This window comes from Netta rufina (assembly GCF_964035555.1).
Source record: "Netta rufina genome assembly, chromosome: 5".
NCBI lineage: Eukaryota > Metazoa > Chordata > Aves > Anseriformes > Anatidae > Netta > Netta rufina.
In genome coordinates this window covers 60,709,941-60,732,395 of record NC_140128.1, presented here as the reverse complement: position 1 = coordinate 60,732,395, position 22,455 = coordinate 60,709,941, and the positions used below count along the sequence as shown (strand labels likewise).

At 38.7% G+C, this 22,455-nt stretch overlaps 1 protein-coding gene across 2 annotated transcripts in view; it reads right to left on the bottom strand.

Moving 5' to 3' along the window:
- Positions 1-10,217: 10,217 nt before the first annotated feature.
- EXOC5 (exocyst complex component 5) overlaps positions 10,218-22,455 on the bottom strand; it is a 28,609-nt gene continuing 16,371 nt past the window's right edge. The window contains exons 11-19 of one of the 2 annotated variants that reach the window (XM_084287195.1): positions 21,807-22,016; positions 21,501-21,536; positions 20,472-20,619; positions 18,319-18,427; positions 17,587-17,707; positions 16,730-16,816; positions 14,131-14,239; positions 12,930-13,145; positions 10,218-12,548 (exon numbers count right to left, since the gene is read on the bottom strand). In XM_084287195.1, the coding sequence (XP_084143321.1) occupies positions 12,360-12,548; positions 12,930-13,145; positions 14,131-14,239; positions 16,730-16,816; positions 17,587-17,707; positions 18,319-18,427; positions 20,472-20,619; positions 21,501-21,536; positions 21,807-22,016 (1,225 nt within the window). In that variant the 3' untranslated portion in view covers positions 10,218-12,359. The remainder of the gene's footprint in view (positions 12,549-12,929; positions 13,146-14,130; positions 14,240-16,729; positions 16,817-17,586; positions 17,708-18,318; positions 18,428-20,471; positions 20,620-21,500; positions 21,537-21,806; positions 22,017-22,455) is intronic. The other variant, XM_084287194.1, reaches the window with a different exon arrangement.

Sequence of the window (22,455 nt, the reverse complement as noted above, 5' to 3'; positions counted from 1 at the left end):
GCCACTCCTGGCAAAGGCATTCCAAATTTGAACTTAATTAATATTCCTACTCCTGGTTTCCATAGTTTCTTTTTAAACATGAGTACCAGCAGAAACTGGCAGTAACTTTACCCATATTCTCAATAATAACCCCCCTCTGGCTGTCAATATGTATGAAAGGAAAAATTTTTTGCATACCCCAAACAGCCTGTCATTTTCCTGTCTTTTGTCAAAAATATGTTGGCAACTTTTCCCTCTTTTTTTTTTTTTTCTTTTTTTTTTGCTTACACAGCTTAAGATACTTAACTATTTCTCTGCTTGGGTTACAAGTAAGGCACCTTCCCTATTTCACATACTGTAAAGTGAAATTAGTAACCATGCTCCTACAGCCTCAGATGAAGGCCACATTATGAATTTTGTTATAGGACCAAATAAGAGCGGAGATCTGAAAAAAAATATAATAAATTAAAATTTAAAAAAAAAAGAAAAAAAAAGAAAAAAGAAAAAAAAAAAAAAACGCTTCCTGTAAAGAATTAGGAACTTACAAAAATACTTGGGGAAGTGTATAAAAATTTCCTCCTTGTCTAAGAACTTCAAAAATGTCTAGTTTTCTTCTTGAACCAAGGAGCTATTCCTCTAAATATGCTTTAAACCAATGTTAATTGGTTTAAAATAAAAAAAAAAGGGACTACCTTTCACACAAACTATACCTTAGCTAGCCTGAATACCAGTAACACAGACCAGTAAAGTCTCTCTCACTCACCACCTGGACAGAAAGCTGGAGAGAAGCATAGCACTGGATTGCACTTGGGCAGACAGAAAGAAAAGAGGCGTTGCACTTTATTGCCTGAATTCAGTACTGACCCTGCCTTTAAAGTAGGACCAGATGACTTTCTGAGTTCCCTATCAATCTGAATCACTCTATATCTACGATATACCTAGGAACACAAACAATAAGACCTACACCTGCCACGCAGCTAAGTACAGCCATAGCCAAAGTGGCCATTTTAAAGGTTAGACTATGCAAAAAGAAAACAAACAAACAAAAAACTAATAAAGATTAATCTCACCTGTGATAAACTGGCACAGCAAGCCTCTGGCATAGTCTCATGGGTACAGAAAACAAATACGGATTCAATGAACCAACTATCAAACATTCAAACATGAAGCACAAGGGTTGGGCTGGACAGGAGCTGTATTTCATTCCATCAGTGGTGACATCAACCACAATTTCCAAGATTTTGCAGAATAAGAAGCCTGCCTTCAGGGTACCACAGCACAAAAAGGTGATCTTTTATCTTGTCATTCCAAATTCTTTGGTTTTGTTGAGTTGGATCAACTAGGCTGCTTTAGCAGTTGCCTCTTGCGTTGCCAGACGGGGAAGCTCAAAGCCACCTGTGCATCGGGAGGGGACAAGATGACAAGCAACTGCTTGACTGATGAAGATCCTATTCTTGGACTAGTTCCTGTCTATTCTGCCAAATATGCCTTGGCTGAAGAGTATGTGGGGGCTTGGGAGGAGGGATGAAGAGAGGGAAGGGAGCCCTGAGGATCAAAACTGTCTCCAGGTAAAGTAGGCCCAAGGCAGAGTCGAAAGAGAATGGCAAGTCAGATGGAAGCACCCTAGGAGAGACTGGACATCTGAGAGGATGTCCAGCCAAACCCAGGATTTTTCTCAGAGGGAGCTAAATAATTTCTAAATAATTTCTTCTTGATGTGGGTGGTATCCTTCACTTTTATGAACTGTCAAATCTATAACCTGATGGAATTATTAAAATAATAATAATAATAATAAATTGTTCAGTAAGCTCTCCTGTAGTTAGATCCTTTGACAGGACCAAAACAAACAAACAAACAAACAAATAAATAAATATTCATAGCTCATACCACAGAAAAGAGCAAGTATAATGGTTAAAAATCCCATTTCCTGCTGCATAGGGAAAAAAAAATCTCTAATTCTTCAGCATCATTGGGACATTGGGAAGCACAGCATCATTTTTATTCCTATTACAACCTGACAAGTATTTGCCAAAAGATAGCTCCAGGAAAACAAGAGGGTAACAGTAGTGAGGACATACGAGGGCAGCTCATAAACAGAGCCCTGCAGGAAGCAGACAGACATGAGGTGCACCCCAACAGACTGCTGGAGTAGCTCTAAAATATGAAACAGCCTGAGAAGGACCAGCATCGCAAAACTCCACCTGTGAAGGAAAGTTAACTGTGTTTGATGTGGAAGAAGAGATCCAGAAAACAAACTCCCAAGGACAATGGAAGAAAGTGAGTTTCCAAGAGGAGATGGTGATGGAACAGACGGATGGCATCTGTAGATTGTCTAACTTGCATCGTCCCTCATTGCACAGCCTTAGACAAATGCACAATCACCAGTCGACCAAATGGTCAGACAGCAGCTGTCACTCTTGCAGGCAGAGATGGGATCCAAGGGGGAGCGAAACCAGAGGGCCTGTTCCTCTCTGCCAAGGACCAGCAGGTGTGGGAGAGGAGAGATGCCAAGCAGAAGGGAACCAAGCTAGAAGAAAACTCATTCTGTTTGAAGTTAGCCAGTGTCAGATTAAACAAATCAAAGACTTGTTTAGAGTAAAGCAAAGAGGAATAAAGGAAGCGTCTCTCAGATTTCAGTCCAAGCCTTTTGTCCAGTTTAACCTCTTTTCTCTTGTTCCTCCATTTGCTCGTTTTCTTCATCAGTCGCAACAGAATGGCCACTCCAGAAAAAACTCATCCTTTGGCTTTCTGATCACCAAAGAGACCGAGATCAAAGCAACCTGGGAAGCACAGTTTTCATGCCTGCATCACCATGTACACTAATGTGTCTTTTCTCACAGAATTGTCACTGGGAGATAAATCCATAAGAAATGTCATGCCATAGCAGCCGGAGCTACTCTTCAGCCTTCGTAAAGACAACTATTGAACACTGAAAGGCGGTGTTTGCCTGTTATTATATTTCTCTGTTCTCTATCAGCAGACTTTGAGGTAAAAGTAAACCACCTCTCGATTGTGCCATTTTCAAGAGAAAAAGGAAATCTAATGGGCCAGGCAATCTGAAAGTGCTGAATTCATGACAGGCAGTCTTCAGGGGTAAAGCAACAAGTATCGGTAGGCTTTCCTGGCCTCTCTGAGTAGTTGAAACAACCTTACCCCTTCGCCATCTCATTTAAGATGCTCTAAACAAGTTTCTCGCTACCTGTAGAACTGAGGCTTCTAGGAAGCAAATCAGCTGTCCTACTTCAGTTAAATGCCAGGATGAAACATCTATTTTAGAAAGAGAGAGTTCTGCTCAAGAATGGCAGCCTTTTCTCATCTTTTTGGCATGAAGCAATTTGTTGGCACTAAAAATTAAAAGAAAATGCACTCCAAAGTTCTAGACAAGTGTAAGAGTGTATCTGACACAGAACAACATATCACTTGCACAGTTTTTTAAACCAAGTTGACAGACTCTGACAAGTTTCTAACAGAAAAGGGCAGGCATTTCCTGAGCCTGATTAGGACCTTATTCAGTCCTGGAAATAAAGAATCAAGATGAACTCTCTGCCCTGGCTGATACTGCTGTTGATTTCTACCCTTGCAACATGATTGAACAGTTGAGCATCGAGCACTCCCGTTGAACCATTTTCTGCTTTCTCTTTTTAAGCTAGGCCCCTAACGTTTCTAAATGTGCCATTTTTACATGAAACAAAACACAAAACTTCCCACCTTCCTGTTTGTTAGCTCATACAGTGGGTCTGAATTGAAAACACCAACATGGATAGAATTACAAGTTGCACAAAGAGTAGCTTGGGTTTTCTCCACATGCACAGCGTCTTAAATGGGAAACAAACTACATTTAGGATCATAGCACTACTGTACAAGGCATTCTCCCTCTGGTGGTCTGATCTGAGGGTACATTCAGAAACAACGTCCTACAGGGAAACTGACAGCTCTTTCCCACCCTTCTGCTTCTCCATACACACAACCCACAATAATACTCTTACAGGATTGTTATTTATCAAAACATTATAAAGTAATTTCTTTTAAAGCAGAGCACCTCTGTGGAGTAAAGACTTCAAAAGGATCTTTGCCCTTCTCTATAGAGACTACCGCTTACTGCACCTGGGATTTGTGTTTTGTCCCCCAAAAGGCACTTTCACCTACTTTTCCATTTTGAGAAAAAAGGGCTTTTGTTGTTGTGAACAAAAGCAGCACCTTAGCACCTAACCCACCAACAAATTAAGTGCTATCAGCTAAACATGCTCCACCGTCTTCTCCGAGTTACACACCAGTCATGGTAGGTTTTAATTCGATTAGTGATTGGGCTAAAAGCAGCTAAATAAAAATTATAATGCCCAAGAGCCACTTAGACTTGTTCAGACACTTTAAATACCAAATCCCTTCAGCAATATAACATTATCTTTACAGACAAAACTGAGTTTAAAAGTACAAATCTAATTGATCTCAAGTGCATTGGAATTACTATATTTAGGCATTGGATTATGTACTACAGAAAGCCTTGTGCTATGTAAGCAACAAAACTAATTGTGAAGAGACAAAGGTATGTGTCTAACATGCTTATGGACTTGTAAAAATTCATATTTTCGTTGAAGCTGGCAAAGTTACAGCTGCTCACACCAGCAGAGAATTTGGCACGGCGCCCTATACTTTGAGTGAGCATAAGCCGGCTATTTCTGGTCTCCTTCAGAAGGCCTGGACTTCAAGCCCTGCCTCAAAATTACTATATACAGCTTTCACCATTGCGGGGGGGGGGGGAAATAAAAATAGTGAATTAAAAAAAAAAAAAAAAAGAGAGAGAGAGCAAGTTATTGCTCAACAGCTAGGCAAGCCTTCTGTTTCTTTGGTCTCAACTGGGGGTTCAGTTCATGCAGGCATTAATGGCAGATGCTTAGACACCACAAGATGCCCTATCCCTTTTAAAGAAGAATAAACAAGTTACCTAGACAAGGGGATGGAGCAATCCACCCCAAAGCCACTTCTGAGACGAATGTATATATCAGCACGTACTTAAAAAAAACATGACACAAAAATAGAGATTAACTGGTCTGGTTGAAAACCAACTTGTGTTAGGCTGGAAAGGGAACTCATTTTAGTGTCTCAAGATGGATGCGTGGATTGTGGCTCCTTTGAACTCTGCTGTTGCATTCACCTCCCAGCTGCCTGCCTGAAGACAGACATCCCTGGGAGGGAAAAGTAACTAAGTCCATTTTTTCTTGAACAGGACACCTGCCCCAGGCCTGCACGCCACCAGAACACGTTTCGGATCAAAGCGACTGTCAAGAAACACTTGCAGACATCATGACTCAAGACATCCCTCTAAAACTTAGTGGCTCAACCCACGTCCTGATTTCTGCTTAACACAGGGTTTGCCAGCGCTAACAAGGGCCAGAGAGACCTCTCCTCTCACTCCTCCTTCGTAAAAAGAGACACGCTCACTGGCTAAACCTGCTATCTTTGCCCTCAGAGGCTTCCAGGAAAAAAAAAAAAAAAAAAAAAAAAAAAAAAAAAAAAAGCATTAAGAGAAAAAAACAAGTTTACATGTTAGAAGACAAAAACCAGTCCTAAAATAAATAATAATAACAATAACAATAATAACACATGTAATAATAAATTTAGGAAAATTTCCACTGGGAATCCACCTATAAAGCACCTAAAATTGTATGCCAGTATTAATACAACAGATTGAGGCTTGGAGGTCTCATTTCAAGATGTTTCCTACCAGACTCAGGACAGCAGGAGTGAAAGTGATTTGGATCAAAAATTCCACACAAGAGCAAAAATCTTTCTAGCTTGAAGGTTGCTTTTTATTTTTAATTTTTTTTAAATGAGAAATTAAAAACACACACACAGGGAAACAAAGTTAAGTTAAATCTAGCCCAGCTTTGCACATTTTAACAATTCACTCTGCTGTCTGTAGAACACAGCAATATAAATATTGCTATCTCTGTTAAAATGAATTATTGACAATTTTAATACATGTTGCACAGTACATATTAATATAGAAAAATACATGTTATCAGCAGTGTAATGTTGACCATGTACTAATCCATTCCACCTGCTCAAATATTAGTGCAAATAATTATATATTTGTAATGCATCATTGCTGTCTAGCTCGAATCTCTGCCTCCAGAATAAATGTCTCTTCTCTGAAGTTGTTTGTTATTATGAGTAAAATGTTATATATTCATACTCAAATTGACTTTGGGTGGATAAGTGAAATGAGCAACCTTCAAAAATCCACTTGCCTAAGATTTAGCAAGTTATTTTAATGAATTGTTTACAGTGAAATGAACATTACAAAAATGCTCCAAGCACAAGTTCATGCTGGCTGGCTTCTCTGCAACACCCAAACGCCACAAAATGACTGCCTTCACCTCGGTTAGTGCTGCCAGTTGAACTGTAACCGCGTCTTTCAACGGGAGTTATTGACCTTGCTTTGGCTCTGTCACCGTGCATTTATCCAGCGAGGAATCAAGCTGGGGGTCACCTCTCTCCAGCTTCACCTCTCTTTTCAGACAGGGAGGCGGCCTCGAGGAGGCCGGGCACTCAGTGGAAGAGCAGCTCCCATCCCCAGCAGGCCAACGGTTGAGGTGGGAAAAGCAGATGAACAACAGAAAAAGGGAAGAACAGACTGTGAGCAGAAACAGCCTGGATTTAGAGTCCCATTTCACACCCAAAAGGCCCTGTGCTTTTTAGTCCTTCCTCTCCTCCAAGCCCTGCTTAAATCCAGGTTAGAGAAAAACAAACCTGCATGCCAAAGCTTTCAGCAACACCAGTGCTGCCACGATTCCTGTTGGCCTTCACACACCACGATCCCCAAATACCATTTGTTTTTCTTTACACTCTAGCTCCAGCAGCCTTATGAGACCATTTTGGTTTTCAGTGAAAGAAAACACCAGCTTTCAAAGAACATCACGAACTGTAAGATGAACTGAACAACACAGCACTATGAGCTAAGTGTCTCGTGACACCAATTCTGGCCATGCAAGGATGACTAAACGTGGTTTGGAGCTACTGGACCCTTTGGACAGCCTCGAAAGGACAAAACAAAGTCTCTTCTTCAACACAAAGGTGACACAAAGGCCTCACATTGCCCTGTGCCAAGGCTACACAAGATGGGGAGGATGAGGGCAGGCAAGGAGTGCGTGTGCTGACCCTTCCCCTAGGGGTGTTATCAGTGGGACAAGGACGGGCTTGAGCATGGTGAGGGTAGGAACAGCCACAGCTTGCCAGTGGGATGTTTTTGCAGCCTCTGTTCCAAGGTCCCCTCCATCCTCAGAGGGGAAATCACACAGACAGACAAGCAGGATTTAGGGCCACTCAGAGGAAGTCCTAAATTGATTTTTATCTCAAATCACTATGAAGAATTTATTAAAAATAAGACATTTTGACTCTCAAGCATGATTTTTTCTCCCATTTTGGTTTATTAAGCCATATTTAAAGATACAATTCAAACAGGTCTCATCTTTAAATCTCACATTAGTTTTCTGGACATTACAGTGGGCACTGGAGATGCACAACACCTTTTCCCCATGGCTGGTCCCTTACATGAAATATCTCATACAATGCACTGCACAGACAGGTAATAGGGGAGAGCATATTGAAAGCACTGACCCACAGAGGTGATGGAATACAGGGAAGGTAGCAAGAAAAAAGGGAAGGGAGCCAAAATCCTCCACCAACCAGGCTACAAGTGGCTGAAGAACCACTGCAGTGGGTGTGTAGGGGTCTTTAGAAGCCACGCTGCAAAGTTAAAGGGTTTGCTCTAGTAATGTTGTGACACTGGGGAAGGGACTGCAGTCCTGAGAGATCTGGAGAGGAAAATAGGACACAGAGAAGTAAAGCTAATAGAATAAGAGCAGAAAGCAGGGCTTCCACATAGACTAAAGGCTGTATTGACACAGGATAAGCAGTGCCCCATACAAGTGAAAAGAAGACAGGCAAACACAGCTGCTTCTCCACTCAAAGATAAGCAGAAGACATAGTATAGAAATCTCCTGCCACCAAAAGAAATTAGGAGAGAGGAGGAAAAAAGAAAAGAGAAGCTAAGCAGCGAACATGACTGGGCAGGCAATCTCCCTCCCTCCGCTCCTTTGAACAGGTGTAGGAACAACTGAGAAAGAAAAGCCAAACAATGTGCCAGCCTGTCCACTCCATGTCCAGAGAGAAAATACTCCAAGGCAGATAGCAAGACACAAATCTGCCTCTGCTTACAAGTGGGGGTTGGGGAAATCATGCCTTGAAGCCAGTAGCTAGCAGAACAAGAGGGCAGGAGAGATGCTCCTGTCTTTCTGATGTCCTCTAGGAGAGCAGCTTTTGGCATGGATGGCTGGTTTATCCTCCCTGCTGCTCTGGAGCCAGGAAGTACAAAGCAGAGCCACTACCTGCATCTGGAATTAGATGAGCAACTACCGTGATATCTGCTTCCTTCCCTGAGAAGGAATGAGCAGCTCAGCCTGGACTGGTTGTCCTGTCCGTGACTAGTTTAACTCCAGTACTAATCCAAAATGGGATAGCTACTGCAGCAAAAGTTTAATCCAAAGAGCACCACTCCTTTATGGATTTTTTTTTTTTTTTGTGACATCTCAGTACGCTGGATTTACTGCCATGCATGCACTGCCTTAAGGAATTTGGAACTAAGGGTTTCTGAAGAGCAGGCCAATGCACACCTGGACCCACAAAGGAACCCAAAGGCCTCTCCCTTTTCATGGCACTTCACGAGATGCAGCTTTTTTGTCACCCAGTTGCCACATTTCCTACAGAAATGGAGCGATTGTTTCAGACAACACTCAGTCACGACAACCCAGCACTAGCGTCACCCAGTTGCCACATTTCCTACAGAAATGGAGCGATTGTTTCAGACAGCACTCAGTCACGACAACCCAGCACTAGCTAGCTAATGGAAGATTCCTCCTTGGGCAACAGAAATTTATCTGTGGTGGTCACACGCTGAAGCAACCAGTCATTTAAAGTGACTTAGTGAAAGCTGAGAGGACAAAAAAAAATAAAACAAAATCCAAACCAAGTTCTCTTATTGATTGTGAGATTAAGGAGACCTGCCCCCATCAATACTGTGCAGCTCTCAAGTCAGTCACTTACCATTATCCAGTTCGCTGCGGTCTTGGAAGAAATAAAAATAAAAATAATAAAAGCAGCTCAACTCTGGCAATTTTTCCTCCCATCCAATCAGACTGCACACAGCTGAAGCATTTCTACTCACAGCAGAAATACACAGAGCTCACGTTTACAGCATTATTACCTGTACTTCAGAGCAGATTGACACTCGAGTATGGAAAGCCGTTTGCTGTTGAATCCAATGGTTTTGAGATGAACAAGCAGCGCCAAGGCAAAGTGTTTTAGCCAGTCCCCCTCCTCTGGAGGCTTACTTCGTTTCAGGATGGGGATGTAGCTGAAAAAAGACTAATTCCAATCCTGCTTATTCTCACGGGTTGATGTGTATGCCAGCTTTCTATTAATTACACTTACACCTCCTTCTTCCACATGCCATGTTATTTCATTTAAAGTTGTTCTCCATATCCTTTTAATTGATGTCTTCACTTCTTACTCTTTCTAAATATCTAGATCTTCTCTTTTTCCAAGCACTTCCACATCCCAATTTCATTTTTACTTGCACTGAGAAGTATTCTCACAGAGCCCCTACTCCTCCTTGCGCTCTGCGTGCACGCGAACATTATACAACACCAAATAATGTTACGAAATTATAGGACTTCTAAAAACACAGCTTATTTTCCAGCCTACAACAGTTTACTGCAAAGCCATTTTCACCAATTGTAGACAACATAATTACACACACATTCACACACCTCCTCTCAGGCATCCATTTGGCTGCCAGCCTGTTAAATGCCAATGTTCTAGGAGCGAGCATTAGGAAGGCAATACTTTACTTCATTACACCAACGTTAAAATGCATATTTGTATTTTGGATAGTACTTTATTGTATTCAGAAACCAGTGGAAATATTTTCCCAAATTACATGCTATAATAGCTCTAAACTTAGAAATGTGTGAAAATGATAGTTCCCTGCCCCATCCCGATCCCAGTTGTATTGCAAAGTGAACTTACTGACAACGCAGTCTTCTCCCAAAATAGAAACTGTTTGTGTGTGCCTGGGGAGGTTTTTCAAGGAAAGGGGAAAGGGAGAGCTCACACCAGTGATAAATTTGGTCAGTAAAGTTACTTTTATTCTTTTTTTATTTTTAAATAGAAGGGTTTTTTACAATTGAGTATAAAGATATTCGTAGAACGTGGAAATGAAATGAAAAAAAGTATCTGGAGGAAATTCTTTTTATTGAGGAAGAGTTTACATATCTACGTTTTTAAGTATTCACCTACTTTATGCCACCGCCTGTTAACAGGCATAATGAAAATATTGCACTGAGCATATGCATGAGAAACACAGCTAATAAAGCAAGAAATATGGTAAATACATTTCATACAACCTTAAAATAACTCAAAACAATCATACAACAAATTCTGAAGCACTTCTGTGATCTGCAATCTTACAATGATGTTCATTGTTCTTAAGTCTTTATTACAAATTGACACTTTTTGTAGAAAGGTTTTGTATTGGTTAATAAAACCACAGCCTTAAAATTGTTGGCTTTCAGTTACAGAGGTAAGAGAGGTATCATCTGAATTCACATCAGAGCTTTTGAAAAAAAAAAAAAATGGCAGCAGTGCAAGCATGTGCCTCCTCCAGTGTCCAAACCTGTTTGTGGTTTTGCCATGGCCAAGGAACAGAGCTATGCAGCTCAACAAAGCAGCCAGTCTCACAGAATACTTTGAGAAAGTCTGGCACCCATTCTCTTGTTTACCGATATAATGCTCTGCTAAATATAAAATGAAGCAGAAGAAACTCAGCTAACCAAGAGAAGTTCCACACAAGTCTGTCAATATTGACTGCACCTGGGAAGTCATTAACAAAAGAGGAAAATAATTTTATTTGACTGACCAATAATGTAAATTTATAGAAACGCTGTTCTAACAATGGGAGAGAAAGGAGTTTTCATAATGTATGCTGAGCCCACTGTAGAAATAAAATGAAGTGTTACAGATTATCTGTTCAAGGCTGATGCAAGTCAGGCTGAAGACACAAACCACAGCAGTTCCAACCTGTTTTCCACGAGCTTATTCTGAACGAAGGTCTATTCATAACAATTTTCAACTGTTTGTGGAAAAGCTACCCCAAATGTTTCAAACATCACTAATTGCTTCAGTTTACTATACGCACACTATGGCTCCATCTCAGAAGCACCTTCAACAAATGCTGGAGCATAACTGGCGTAAAAGTAGTCTGTCTCCAATATTGAAATTAAGAGCAGTGGAAGAGAAGCTTTTGCACACTTCACCATTTCATATTGCTCAGGCACTGAGGATCACTTATCTTCAGCACAAGAAATTTTACCTTTAGGTTTTTTGCTAGAGCTGCCGTCCGTTCCTCCCACGTACAAATGAACAATTGGGCTACATTTTATCCTTTCACTTGTTATAATCTGAATTTATTTACATACAAAACAAGAGACAGGAAAAAGTTGTATTAACCCAACCATGTGCACCTTCACCTTGTAGCAAGGACGCCTTTGACAAGGCAGCTGCATTACCTTTAGAAGCATATATAAAATTCAGTGTGCCAGTATCAAACAAACAGAAACAAGAATGTCATACAATCCCAATATATCCCAGTGGGCCCTTGACTATTAGGTTAAAAAAAAAAAAAAAAAAAAGTAAAAATCAAAAATCTTTTCACCACTTTAGTTCTGTTTAGAATGCTACACAATGAATAAATTACATCTTTCTGGGATAGCGTTCCTTTCACTTCTACATCTCAAAGAAATTCCAAACTAATTAATTAGAGCAAGAAATTACATTGAGCAGGATAACATTTTAAATGAAAGAAATGACTTAGAAACACCAATCAAAGATAATTTGATTATGATTAGCTGTGCTGAAGTCTAAGTCATTAAAATTGATGAAGAATGTTTTTACAGTGGTCTATTCTATGTAATCCATTACCTACGCTATGCTCTGTAGTTCAAGTCTAACAAATGGTATCTGATAATTCAATATTGAAGACTAAAATACTTTCAATGTACCACTTGCTTCCCCACAACGTTTCCAATAAGAAAAAACCAGTAGCAAGTAGTTTTGCAAAAAAATTCATCAGTGGGAGAACTTTAGGTTACGTGAGATATCATTCTGATTTTTACCTGCTCGCATTCTACATAGTCATGTCTAAATATGGCTGCTGATTTAGTCTGAACAGTCATTACCCCACAAAAGTTACAACCATGGTTTGGTAAGAAATCATTCCCTGTGCTTTCTAACTGAGGCCTGCCCAAAGGTTTCATTCCATGCTCTCAGCTGAAGTGACGAGCAAGACGAGCAGACCTGTAATCAACACGCAGCTGAACAAAGGAGTGAAGGATGTTCTTGTCCAGATTAGCAAGTTGTTCTCCTGAGCAAACTTGCTTTAAGTTATCCGGGGCTACAACCAGGAGGTTGCAAAGTGCATGCAAAGTATCAAACAGCTGTAACACCAGCGCAATCTGTGGTTGAGAGAGGGAAAAAACAAAAAAAGAGATGGGTATTAAGAATAAAAGCTACTCTAAGTCTTACAACAAAACATCCATCCAGATTCTCAAAACACTTCTTCCCTACAGAAGATGCATTTCAGTCATTCTTTCTTCATGTGTGCATAAATACATGCATAGGCACATGTTTTTCTGAGTTTCTGGGCTTTTGTTCTTTTTAGGACACGATAAAGAACTACCATTACAGGAACAGAATATGTAACATCACTATGTGAAATGGTGACGTCCAAACAGAAACAGACTATTTTTATAAAGATTTCCTATGAAAACTTCTGGTGAAAAATAGTATCTAACTCAGAAACACGGCTGTACATCACCAACATACACATAGCTTACCTTGAAGTCTTTGGCACACTTCCTATATTCAGCCACATCACAAATAGCCAACATGCCTCCCATGCAACTGTAGGAATATTGCTGTAGGTGTTCATAGATGAGTCGATGAAAACGAACTCCAAGCTCCATCAAAACTGTGTCGACATTCTTACCATCCATAGAATTTCTGATCTTTTCCACCTGCTTCCTGACATAGCTGCAGACTTTAACACAAGCCTTTAAAAAAATAAATAAATTCTAGGAACCTGTTCTCATAAAGTGGCTACTTGATCATAAGCTAAACATCAGTTACTAAGTTCTAAAACTGCTGAAGCACAACACCATTAGTTATTTTCTAATTAACAATTCAAACAGTTTTTCATTTGCCATAGAGGCAAAAACGCAAGTAGAAAGACAGATGCAAGACAACATTCCACTAAGTTTTACTTCATATCAGTTCAGAAGAGAGCACTTCTGTTTGTGCTTTTAATTTAAGCAACGATTGACCCAGGGGGAAAACCAAGGTGATTACAAACCTCATTAGCAGTAATTATAAGCCTAAATTAACAGCCATTCTCACTCTTCCCACAAGTACCAATCTTACTGCTCCACTTTTCCCATTTCCATCTGGCTTCAGGTATTCAAGGCAGTCCTCCTACTTCTCTCCATTAATAATAATTTGTTCTCTACACCTCTCTGCATTTCCCTAACAACAGACTAATGTAACCCAGCCCTACAGCTGTATTTCTGCAGCCTGGAGTCTGGGATTTCAACAGATATAGTGGTAAAGAACATTTTACAGGAAAAATTGGTCTTGCCATACCCATCGTGTTTTCTTATGCTTCTGACATCCTACGGGTAAAAAGCACCCAGCAACTAGAGCATCTGATAATTAGCTTTAAGCTATGAGTTTCAGAAACTAGTTTTCAGCTAAAAAACCTGTTTCAAATCTGGGCCTCTTGGGAAGGGAAAGAATGTGACATTTTGTCCAGCAGCTACCGATCTGTGTCTGACACTAGATACAAAACTCCTAATGTTGCTCTTCAGTGTGAGGAAGAGAGCCCAGAACAGTTTACAATTGCTTAGTACAAAATGGAATTGCTAACTAAATTAATCAAATACAAATGTTGTCAAATGTGTCTTTGTTAAACATCATCCTGTACCTGATATCACTGAAGTGCATTTGAAGTTCCAACTCATCTATATAGCTTTGTTTACTTACATTAGTATATTGAATCAAAACATTGTTTTCATCTTCTGGTTTAAAATCTGTCTTCTTTTGCTCTGCAGCCAAGATGTGCTTCATCTGTCCAATCATACAATTCAGCGTCCTTTAAAGTTAAAAATAAATTTGGTGTTTTAAAGAGAATGCTTTCATTTCCTTGATTTTTATATGTACATATATTGACATGATTCTATGCAAAAGTATGCAGCATAAAACGATGAGGAAAAAATCTCACTACCTAATATTTCTGTAATCTATATAAGATATACAAAAGGCAAATATATTGAAAGCAGCAAGGGATTGAACCTGCAATGCAGTTCTCTGGAGAAGACAAAGTTGATTTTAAATAAGCAGTTAAGAAAAGGAGAATTAGGGGAAAAAACACCACTTTGCTCTAATTTAAGTGTCTTCAAGACCAACACAGCATCCTGACCAGCTAGTTCTACAGGGGACACATTAACAGAGAAGTAAGCCATTCAAACCCAGCTCTTTGGAGAAACTGGATAGCTTTCCTCTTTGCTGAGGGAACTGGACAACCGAAGGAAGCATTCCAAACACTTAACTTAGTAGAATTAGATCCCATTGCATCAGAAAACACTTGCAAAAATGAAAGAAAATGAGGGTAAGGAGAGCACCTCTTTCTGTGCTACAGCTTGGTATTTCTCTTGTTCTCAAAATTCTAGTAGAGTTTTATAGTGCCATTTATTCCTCCAATTCCATATATGTCTTTTCAGAACATTATCTAAGGCCAAGGAACTGGTTTGCTTTTAAGTGCAACCCAAAAGTCAAACATCAAAGCAGCTCAGAGAGGTCCCAGCGTCCACCTTTGCCAGGAACCTCCTCCTGTCTCTCCCCATACTTTTTCCCCACCTCACCCTCCACTCAAACTTCCCTCCTTTCCCCTGCTCCCCTTCAAAAAACACAGTCAAGGCTGTTATGGGACTTGAAAGATTCAAGTTCTATGGGTGAAGAGGAGAACACCACATATATCTAAAGAGGGACTATATTGATCCTTTAAAATTCATTATTTTCTATGCATAGAGTAAATCACTTTTATAGAGGTAGACATTTGTTGGGAATGCCATTCCAGAACGTGCTGCAGGACCTGTACAGATTGGGTGGTATTGAAACCATCAACATCTAGAAATTTACCTTTTTTTTTTTTTAAAAAAATTTTTTTTAAAACTAGATAAATTCTTTAACAAGTTAATCGGTTCTTGACAGCATCAATGGTACTACAAAGCAGAGTGTAAGCAGGCACATAGACACATTTTACACATAACATTCATCTGAAAACTAATCTCGTTTGCATGTGCCAAAGCTTAAATGTTTTTGAAGACCCCATCCACAAACCTTTGAACGTACTCTTTTCCAACAGGGACTTGTTCTTCACAGTCTTACGGCCACTTCTAAGAGATTTGTTATTTCACACAAACAGCTACAAACTATTCTAATGCTGATGACTGACCCATGCCTGCTAGACCCAGTCGTACAGCCTCAATTATACTTCAAGTATTTTATTTCAAGCTTTGAATTTAAGCCTCTAGATAAAGTTCTAGCAGGAGCAGCTCAAACCTCGATTGTTACTTGCACACGTTGCACCTCCACCTTTCTTCTTGCACATGCAGAAAATGCTTATTAAGAAATAACTCTTTGAGCTCTCTGCAAATATATTATATCAAATCTCTTCCTCATCTCTGCAGGAAGTGCCCTGTAGGACACAAATGCAATGCCTGCTTTTCTATGCAATGCTGGTCTCATCCCTCTCCAGTACAGAGAGATTCTTATAAAAACTTCAGTGATAATTTCAATTGTAGCCCTTACTTCCCACAAGAAGGTTTATTTCCATCACTGCAGAGAGAAAACAGCGATGTAAAGGTTAGGTAACTGGTTCTAGGCTGAATACCATCCTTGAAATATTGGAACACTGCATGCTTTCTGGAGCAAAGTAGGGCAGTCAGTCACACAAGTTTGGTTTCCTAACATTAAGCTTGTTACTTTCCCCTGCTGCAGAACAGCTATGATTTTCATTTACAATTTTTATGGCTATCCCCTCATTTTTATATGAAGAAATGGAAAAAAGATTTAAATGAGTCACAACCTCAAAGCAAGTCAATGTCAGAAACAAAATTATTCCAGGTCTACAGACTTCTATGACTAGGTCTAATCCATAGCACTGCACAGATTCAAACAAGTCATCTAACCTATTTTTGTCAAACTTTGCTCCTTATGGAAATTCTGCAATCCTTTAACCTATTTCAATCATCACTCCTTCTGCCTTTAAAGGAAAAAGTACGAGACAATAAGATAAAACTGAATTTTATAAAATAAAATAAAAAGCACTCTGTCAGCATAGCCAAATATGTCAGTAATATCCTTCCAGAGGTCAGAAATCTGCCATGGAAGATATGTCCTGTAAACAAACAAAATCTAAACTTCGTATGCAGAATAAAAGGTAGAAGAAATCAATCCTGTGTTCAGAAATAATTCACCTTTTAAAAAAAAAAAAAAAAAAAAAAAAAGGAAAACTAGTAATACATCACAAAGGAGTTTTACAGGAACCAGTGATCAACAGAAAGCTTAAATGTTTACTTGCCTATCAATACCCATATCCAGCTTCACTTCCATTTGTTCTATGATGTCCTTTTTCTTCTGAAGGCATTCAGACAATTTAGGAGAAGAACTGCAACAGCATAAAGGGTTGTGTAAGTGAGGTTAAAATACCAGCACAGATTTGTTAGCTGGGGCTGTTAATTACAACAGAAACATGCAAAGATCTACCATCCCATCAAAAAAAAGACTAGTTTAGATGGAGTTAGCTGTCTTTAGAACAACAAGTAACAGCCTCAAAACCCATTGGACCCTACAAATAGGGCTTGCGGAGTGCTGACGGGCAGTACTGCAGGACACTTCAAGCAGCATTGTGTCTGCTGAACACGGTGCTTCTCTGCTGCTGCCAGCTGCTGCCACGCTAGCAAGCAAACCCAGCTTTTCACAGAACATCTGTGAGCTCTGCCTTGAGTGTATCCAACCAGTGGGTCCTAACAACATACAGCTTTCATGTAGCTCATGATGTGGTGAGCTTCTTCCTCTGCAGAGACTGATATCTCCAACAATCTCTGCAGCCCTGATATTGCCAGCTCAGCCCAGGATGTAAATAAAAAAAATCCTTTAGTCCTGGTCTGCAATAGAGCAGTGAGGTCTCTGCAGAGCAACTTGTCTCTACTTCGTATCAATACTCTTGGAGCTCCCTCTCTCCCCGTGGTTATCTAAGATACAGATCAGTTTAACTTCCCTTCCTCTCCCTCCCATTACAGTATTTTATCTTCCCACAACATCAAGCAGAACCACTCCAAGAATAAACTCCTCTTAACAGAGATGAAGAATAAAAAAATTGCTTTGTTCACCAAAAGTTACCATTCACAAAAAGGAAAAGAATCAAAATAAAGGTACCTGATTAATGGCATTAGATGATCATTGAACTGCTTATCAAATAAATGGAAGATAGTATTGGCCTGGTGGACAACATCCAAGAAATAAAGATTTGCGTTCTTTGAATCAGAAGAGGGAATGCCTAAAGCAAAGAAGGTTTCGTTAGGATTGTAATGATATGCAGTTCTTTAATTAGCATGATGGTATTTTAAGTATGCAGGATTTTTCCATGAGTTATTAGATCACAGGCTTAGAGTTTGAAAAATTTACCATGGTGCCATATATAGAATACTTCTCATAGCTATATCAGGTAAGCATAGAAATATCTTGCTTTTAAAGTTTCCAAAAGCAAAAAGAAAAATTTAAATATTTCTTCAGAACACAGTTTTTATGCTTTCACTGAGGAAAGACTGGTTCTCATTATCAACTTTTTAATATAAGCAGTTTTCTTGTTTAGTGTCACTTTTTAAAATGCATAAATATAAAAACAATTAGCAGAAGTAGTGTTGATGTCCAGATTTCTGATACAAATCTTTTTGAAGACAGCAGCACATTTCCATCCGTGCATGAATTCTCCAAGTAGAAGTAACACTTCAGAAGACATTAAAAGCTGACTTCCAAACACACAAACCAAATTTCATTTAGCCAATATATTTTGAACAAAGCCAATCAATAAGGCAAGGCAACGATCTGTAAAGTTGGTCTGCATGAAAAGGTCAATGAGATGAAGCGTTCAAAAGATATTATACTCACCAGCGAGGCCTGTTTCTAATGCATAATCGATGTGTTCAGTACATAAGAATTCTACAAGCATAGAAAAAATTCTGAACGCATTCTTCGGTAAGTCAGATGGATCAGAGAGCTTTAAAGAAAAAGAAAAAAATATCCTAAAGGTCAGTTCTACATACATTTGAAAGTTTATCTGATATTGATAACCTTAAAATATAATAAATACTTCAAAATAACTGAAATTTTATTCTAAATTAAAAGTATCCATACAGAGAACTACTCAGGAGCAGTAGTTAGTATCAACAAATTCTTCAGCATCAACAGTTAAAATGAAGATAATATGCCACAGGATGCTATAGAAAGCAAAAATAAACAGATTCTAATAGTAATAATAATAAATTAAGGAAGCCATTCATTAAGTTCTTAAAACACTAGCATCTAGATGTAATCCCAGCAATCACCTGAACCACAGACTGCTGGATGGTGGGAGAAGGTACCTGGAGAAGATGACTCTATACATGCCCTGCCTTTTTGTCTTTTACTAAGCTTCTGCTAGTAGCCACTGCTAGAGGACAGGACGCTGGGTTAGATGGACCTTCACTGTCAGCCAGCACAGCTGTTCTTCCATCACTGTCACCATACCTCAAAAAATAATCCAGACTGAACCTCAGCTCCATTTATCACAGTTCAGCTGGAGTCAGAGCATGAAAATTTTTATTAAGTAGAGTAATGCTCACATATATACCTTCATGAACTGTAAGCAACACAGGATTTTGGACAGCAACCTGTCAGTAAATCCACTTTCTAAAGAAAAATGTGACAGGGCTTTTGCACATAAGAAATAGGGCTTTGGTTTCTATGGAATTAAGTGAAGATTTAAGAAGCTAGGAATAAAATTATTATTGCAATTCAAGTTAATTTACATAACAGCATTCCCAAAGACTTCCTCTGTATGCCTAAAAAACAACCATAAAAAACACCACCTTGTTACAGAAATTTCCAATCAGAGGAATGTTTTAATATATTGTTACGTTCAGAACTATCAACTTATTTTTCCTAAAGCAGTCAGGACACACAGTGTACCTGTACACATCTGTCACATAATATAAATACTGCCATAAGCTAGCCAGGGACTTATTTAACTTTTTCTTTGCATATTGAATTGCCTCCATGACAATCTTAGCAGCATCCTCTCCCTCCTTCCTTCCCCCCCCCCCAAAAAAAAAATAAATTGGTTTTAGACCAAGCATTAAAAAAATCTGATCCTAATAGGAATGGGGAAAAAGAAAGAATGAACAATTACAAAAAGTTGGTATCATGAATTTAAAAAGTTCATAGCAACTATCATACTGAGAAAAAAGATGTTCTACCTGTGTCTTGCAGTTACTGACTTCCACCACTAGGAATGTCTATCACGTCTGTGCCATACTTGTATTTTATTACATCTTTACCCCCTCTTAGAATCTAAAATATTAAAACTTCTGAATATCTAAAGTGTTAAAAGCTTTATACACTGAACTAATCTAGAATGTTAGAGGCATAAAATACTGTTAGAATTAAGTGTGTTTAGCTAATAAAAATCCCAATTATTGATTTAAGTCTGCAATTAAATTACAAGGGGTTTCATTTAAACTAAATACCAAATAGTAAGTGACAGGCAGTAAAACAAGTGATTTAATTAAAACAAAGAGTTGTTTTCTTTTTAAGCTTAAAGTATTTTTAAAGAAAAGTAGAAAGTTACCAAGGCAAACAATAATAAAGGTTATTTCTACTCATATAATAAGTAATTTTGTTGGTGATACTGGTGATTAGTCCCGTAAGCTAGAACAACTGGCACTTGACACTAAAGATCAACTGCTGAATTAGTATCTGTATTCTTAAACACACAAAAAACATACACTAAATGTTTCCCAGTTCTTAGGTCTAGTTTATTTTAAAAAATGCAATTTACACAAATAGGTTTAGTCCTCCCCACTTCTTCCAAACATAGACTGTATTAAAAAACACATTTCAAAAGCAAACCTATAGCCCCCAACATGACCCTGAATCAGTGAAAAATATAAGAAAATTTGTTTAATAGACTAAAGCCCGTCCTATCAAACTGAAAAGTGAACCTGAAGATTTAATTTCATAAGCACAACTATATCACTAATGGAGATTACAGGAAGCAAACTTACCCTGTGACATCTTTCAAAGGCTTGTTTAGTTTCTTGCAAAAGGTTAACCACCACTTCTTGTGAGAGAAAAGTTTCTCCATGGGTATCAATACTCGGCCCCAACGGCAAGTTTGTACGTTGCCTTATTCTCTCTTTGAGGTCTTGAATACTAGGACAAAGAAATACCAAAAGATTTCACTAGATGGAAATTTTGACATTCACATTCAACAGTGATTTAGGATGCTTTAGTTGTTAACTCACAAAAACAGAACCCAAGACACAGTTTAGGATTTGCAAGCATTAAGACAGTCTTGCAAGCTTAAAAAAATTGCTAGTAAATGCAAAACAACCACCTCTGATCCCAGAGTTAACCGTATTCTACCATGGCACATCTGCACCATGGGAGCAGCTATTCCCCCACTGGGGAATAAAAATAATTTCAATTAAATCCTCTGGGATGTATGCTCTGTGGACGAAGTTAAGCTTTCATACATTGACACATTTTACTTTCAAAACACAAATGAGGTCTTTCTATCTTATCCACACCCACAAGTCTTCTCATCCTCATTCCTATCTACGCAGTCCTGACTTAGTCGAGCATGCTCCAACACATTTCCATGCATAAAGCAACCCATTAAGTCTGACATTATAATCAATTTAATTTTCCCCAAGAAAATTAAATTTTCATCTTTGTTTTTTAATTCACTTAATTTTGTTGTTGTGCTCTCCAAAACAATTTTCATGCCTGACACACCGACCCCAACAACGCTTTGAAAGGTGCAGTAGTCTCATCACCTCTGTCTCTCAAATTTTAATTCTTCCTTTCCCACGTCTCACTACTCCTTTATTAGTTTCTCTACCTTGAGGATAATGAAGTCTTGTTTTTACCTTTCTCTAAGTCCATTGCATCTTCTGGGCTCATTAAGAGCTTTCTCACTGACATTGCTATGGTCTTTTCCCCTTCCTAGGTCTTGGGAGGGGACCACAAGACCTGGGCAGGTGAAAAAAAATGTATGCTTTTAGATACACACATACACATGCGTTAGGTACCTTAATTTTGCTTCAGTCCTTTTGTGGATCTGGATCCTAAGTTGAAACATAGGTTTAACTGGTATTTTTCATTTTCCATCAGTATATAAATACCATGCATCACCTTTCACATGTATCAAGAGCAATACGCTTTTTAAGGGAAGTTAACATAAAATGATAGCAAATATAAAAAGCTGTAGGTCACTTTAGAAGCTTGCCCTTTTGCAGTTGATCACTGCACATCTGGCATGGCAAACACTATGTTTCTCCCCTTACCACCTCCCTTCCACTTTAGAAGTAGGGAACTTTATAGAAAAAAAAACTTACCCTCCAGTGCCAATAGACCTCTTCTGGTGGTTTTTGGAATCATAATAGCGTTGCAGAATCATAGCACTCCTACTTTTCAGATAACCAATTTCCACCTCAATGTAATTCTCCAAGTAGGAAATGAAAATGGATTTGATAAGCTTAGACAAGAAAGTCTGCTTATCAGTACCCAAGTTAAATTCCATCAATTTGCTCGAAAGATTAGTAGTTCTTTATGCGAAAGAAACAAAGAAGGGGAGAGGGGGAGAAGGTTGAATTTGTATGAATTACAGCATTAAATGTTTGTAAAGTACATAGTACAACAAAATCCTGATTGTGATTAGGACTTCTAGCAGCTTTATATTTAAGGAAAGAACTTTGCATAATTCATGTTTGAATACATACAGCACAATTGCAATTAAAGTGAGATATAGAGGACTGGCTTTTGCCCAGATTTAAAATTACACTTAAAGACCACTATTCTAAATATTTCCCATTAAAAATAACAATGGCTATTTACAGTTTTCTTTAGGAATGTGATCACTGGAAAGGTTAACAGCTTTTTTTTTTGAAAAGTTTTTTTTTTGTCCTCTCTTCCAACATCTCGATAACACATTCAGTTTATTACATGTGGATATCAACAACAGTAATTTCATCATCAATATGTAAA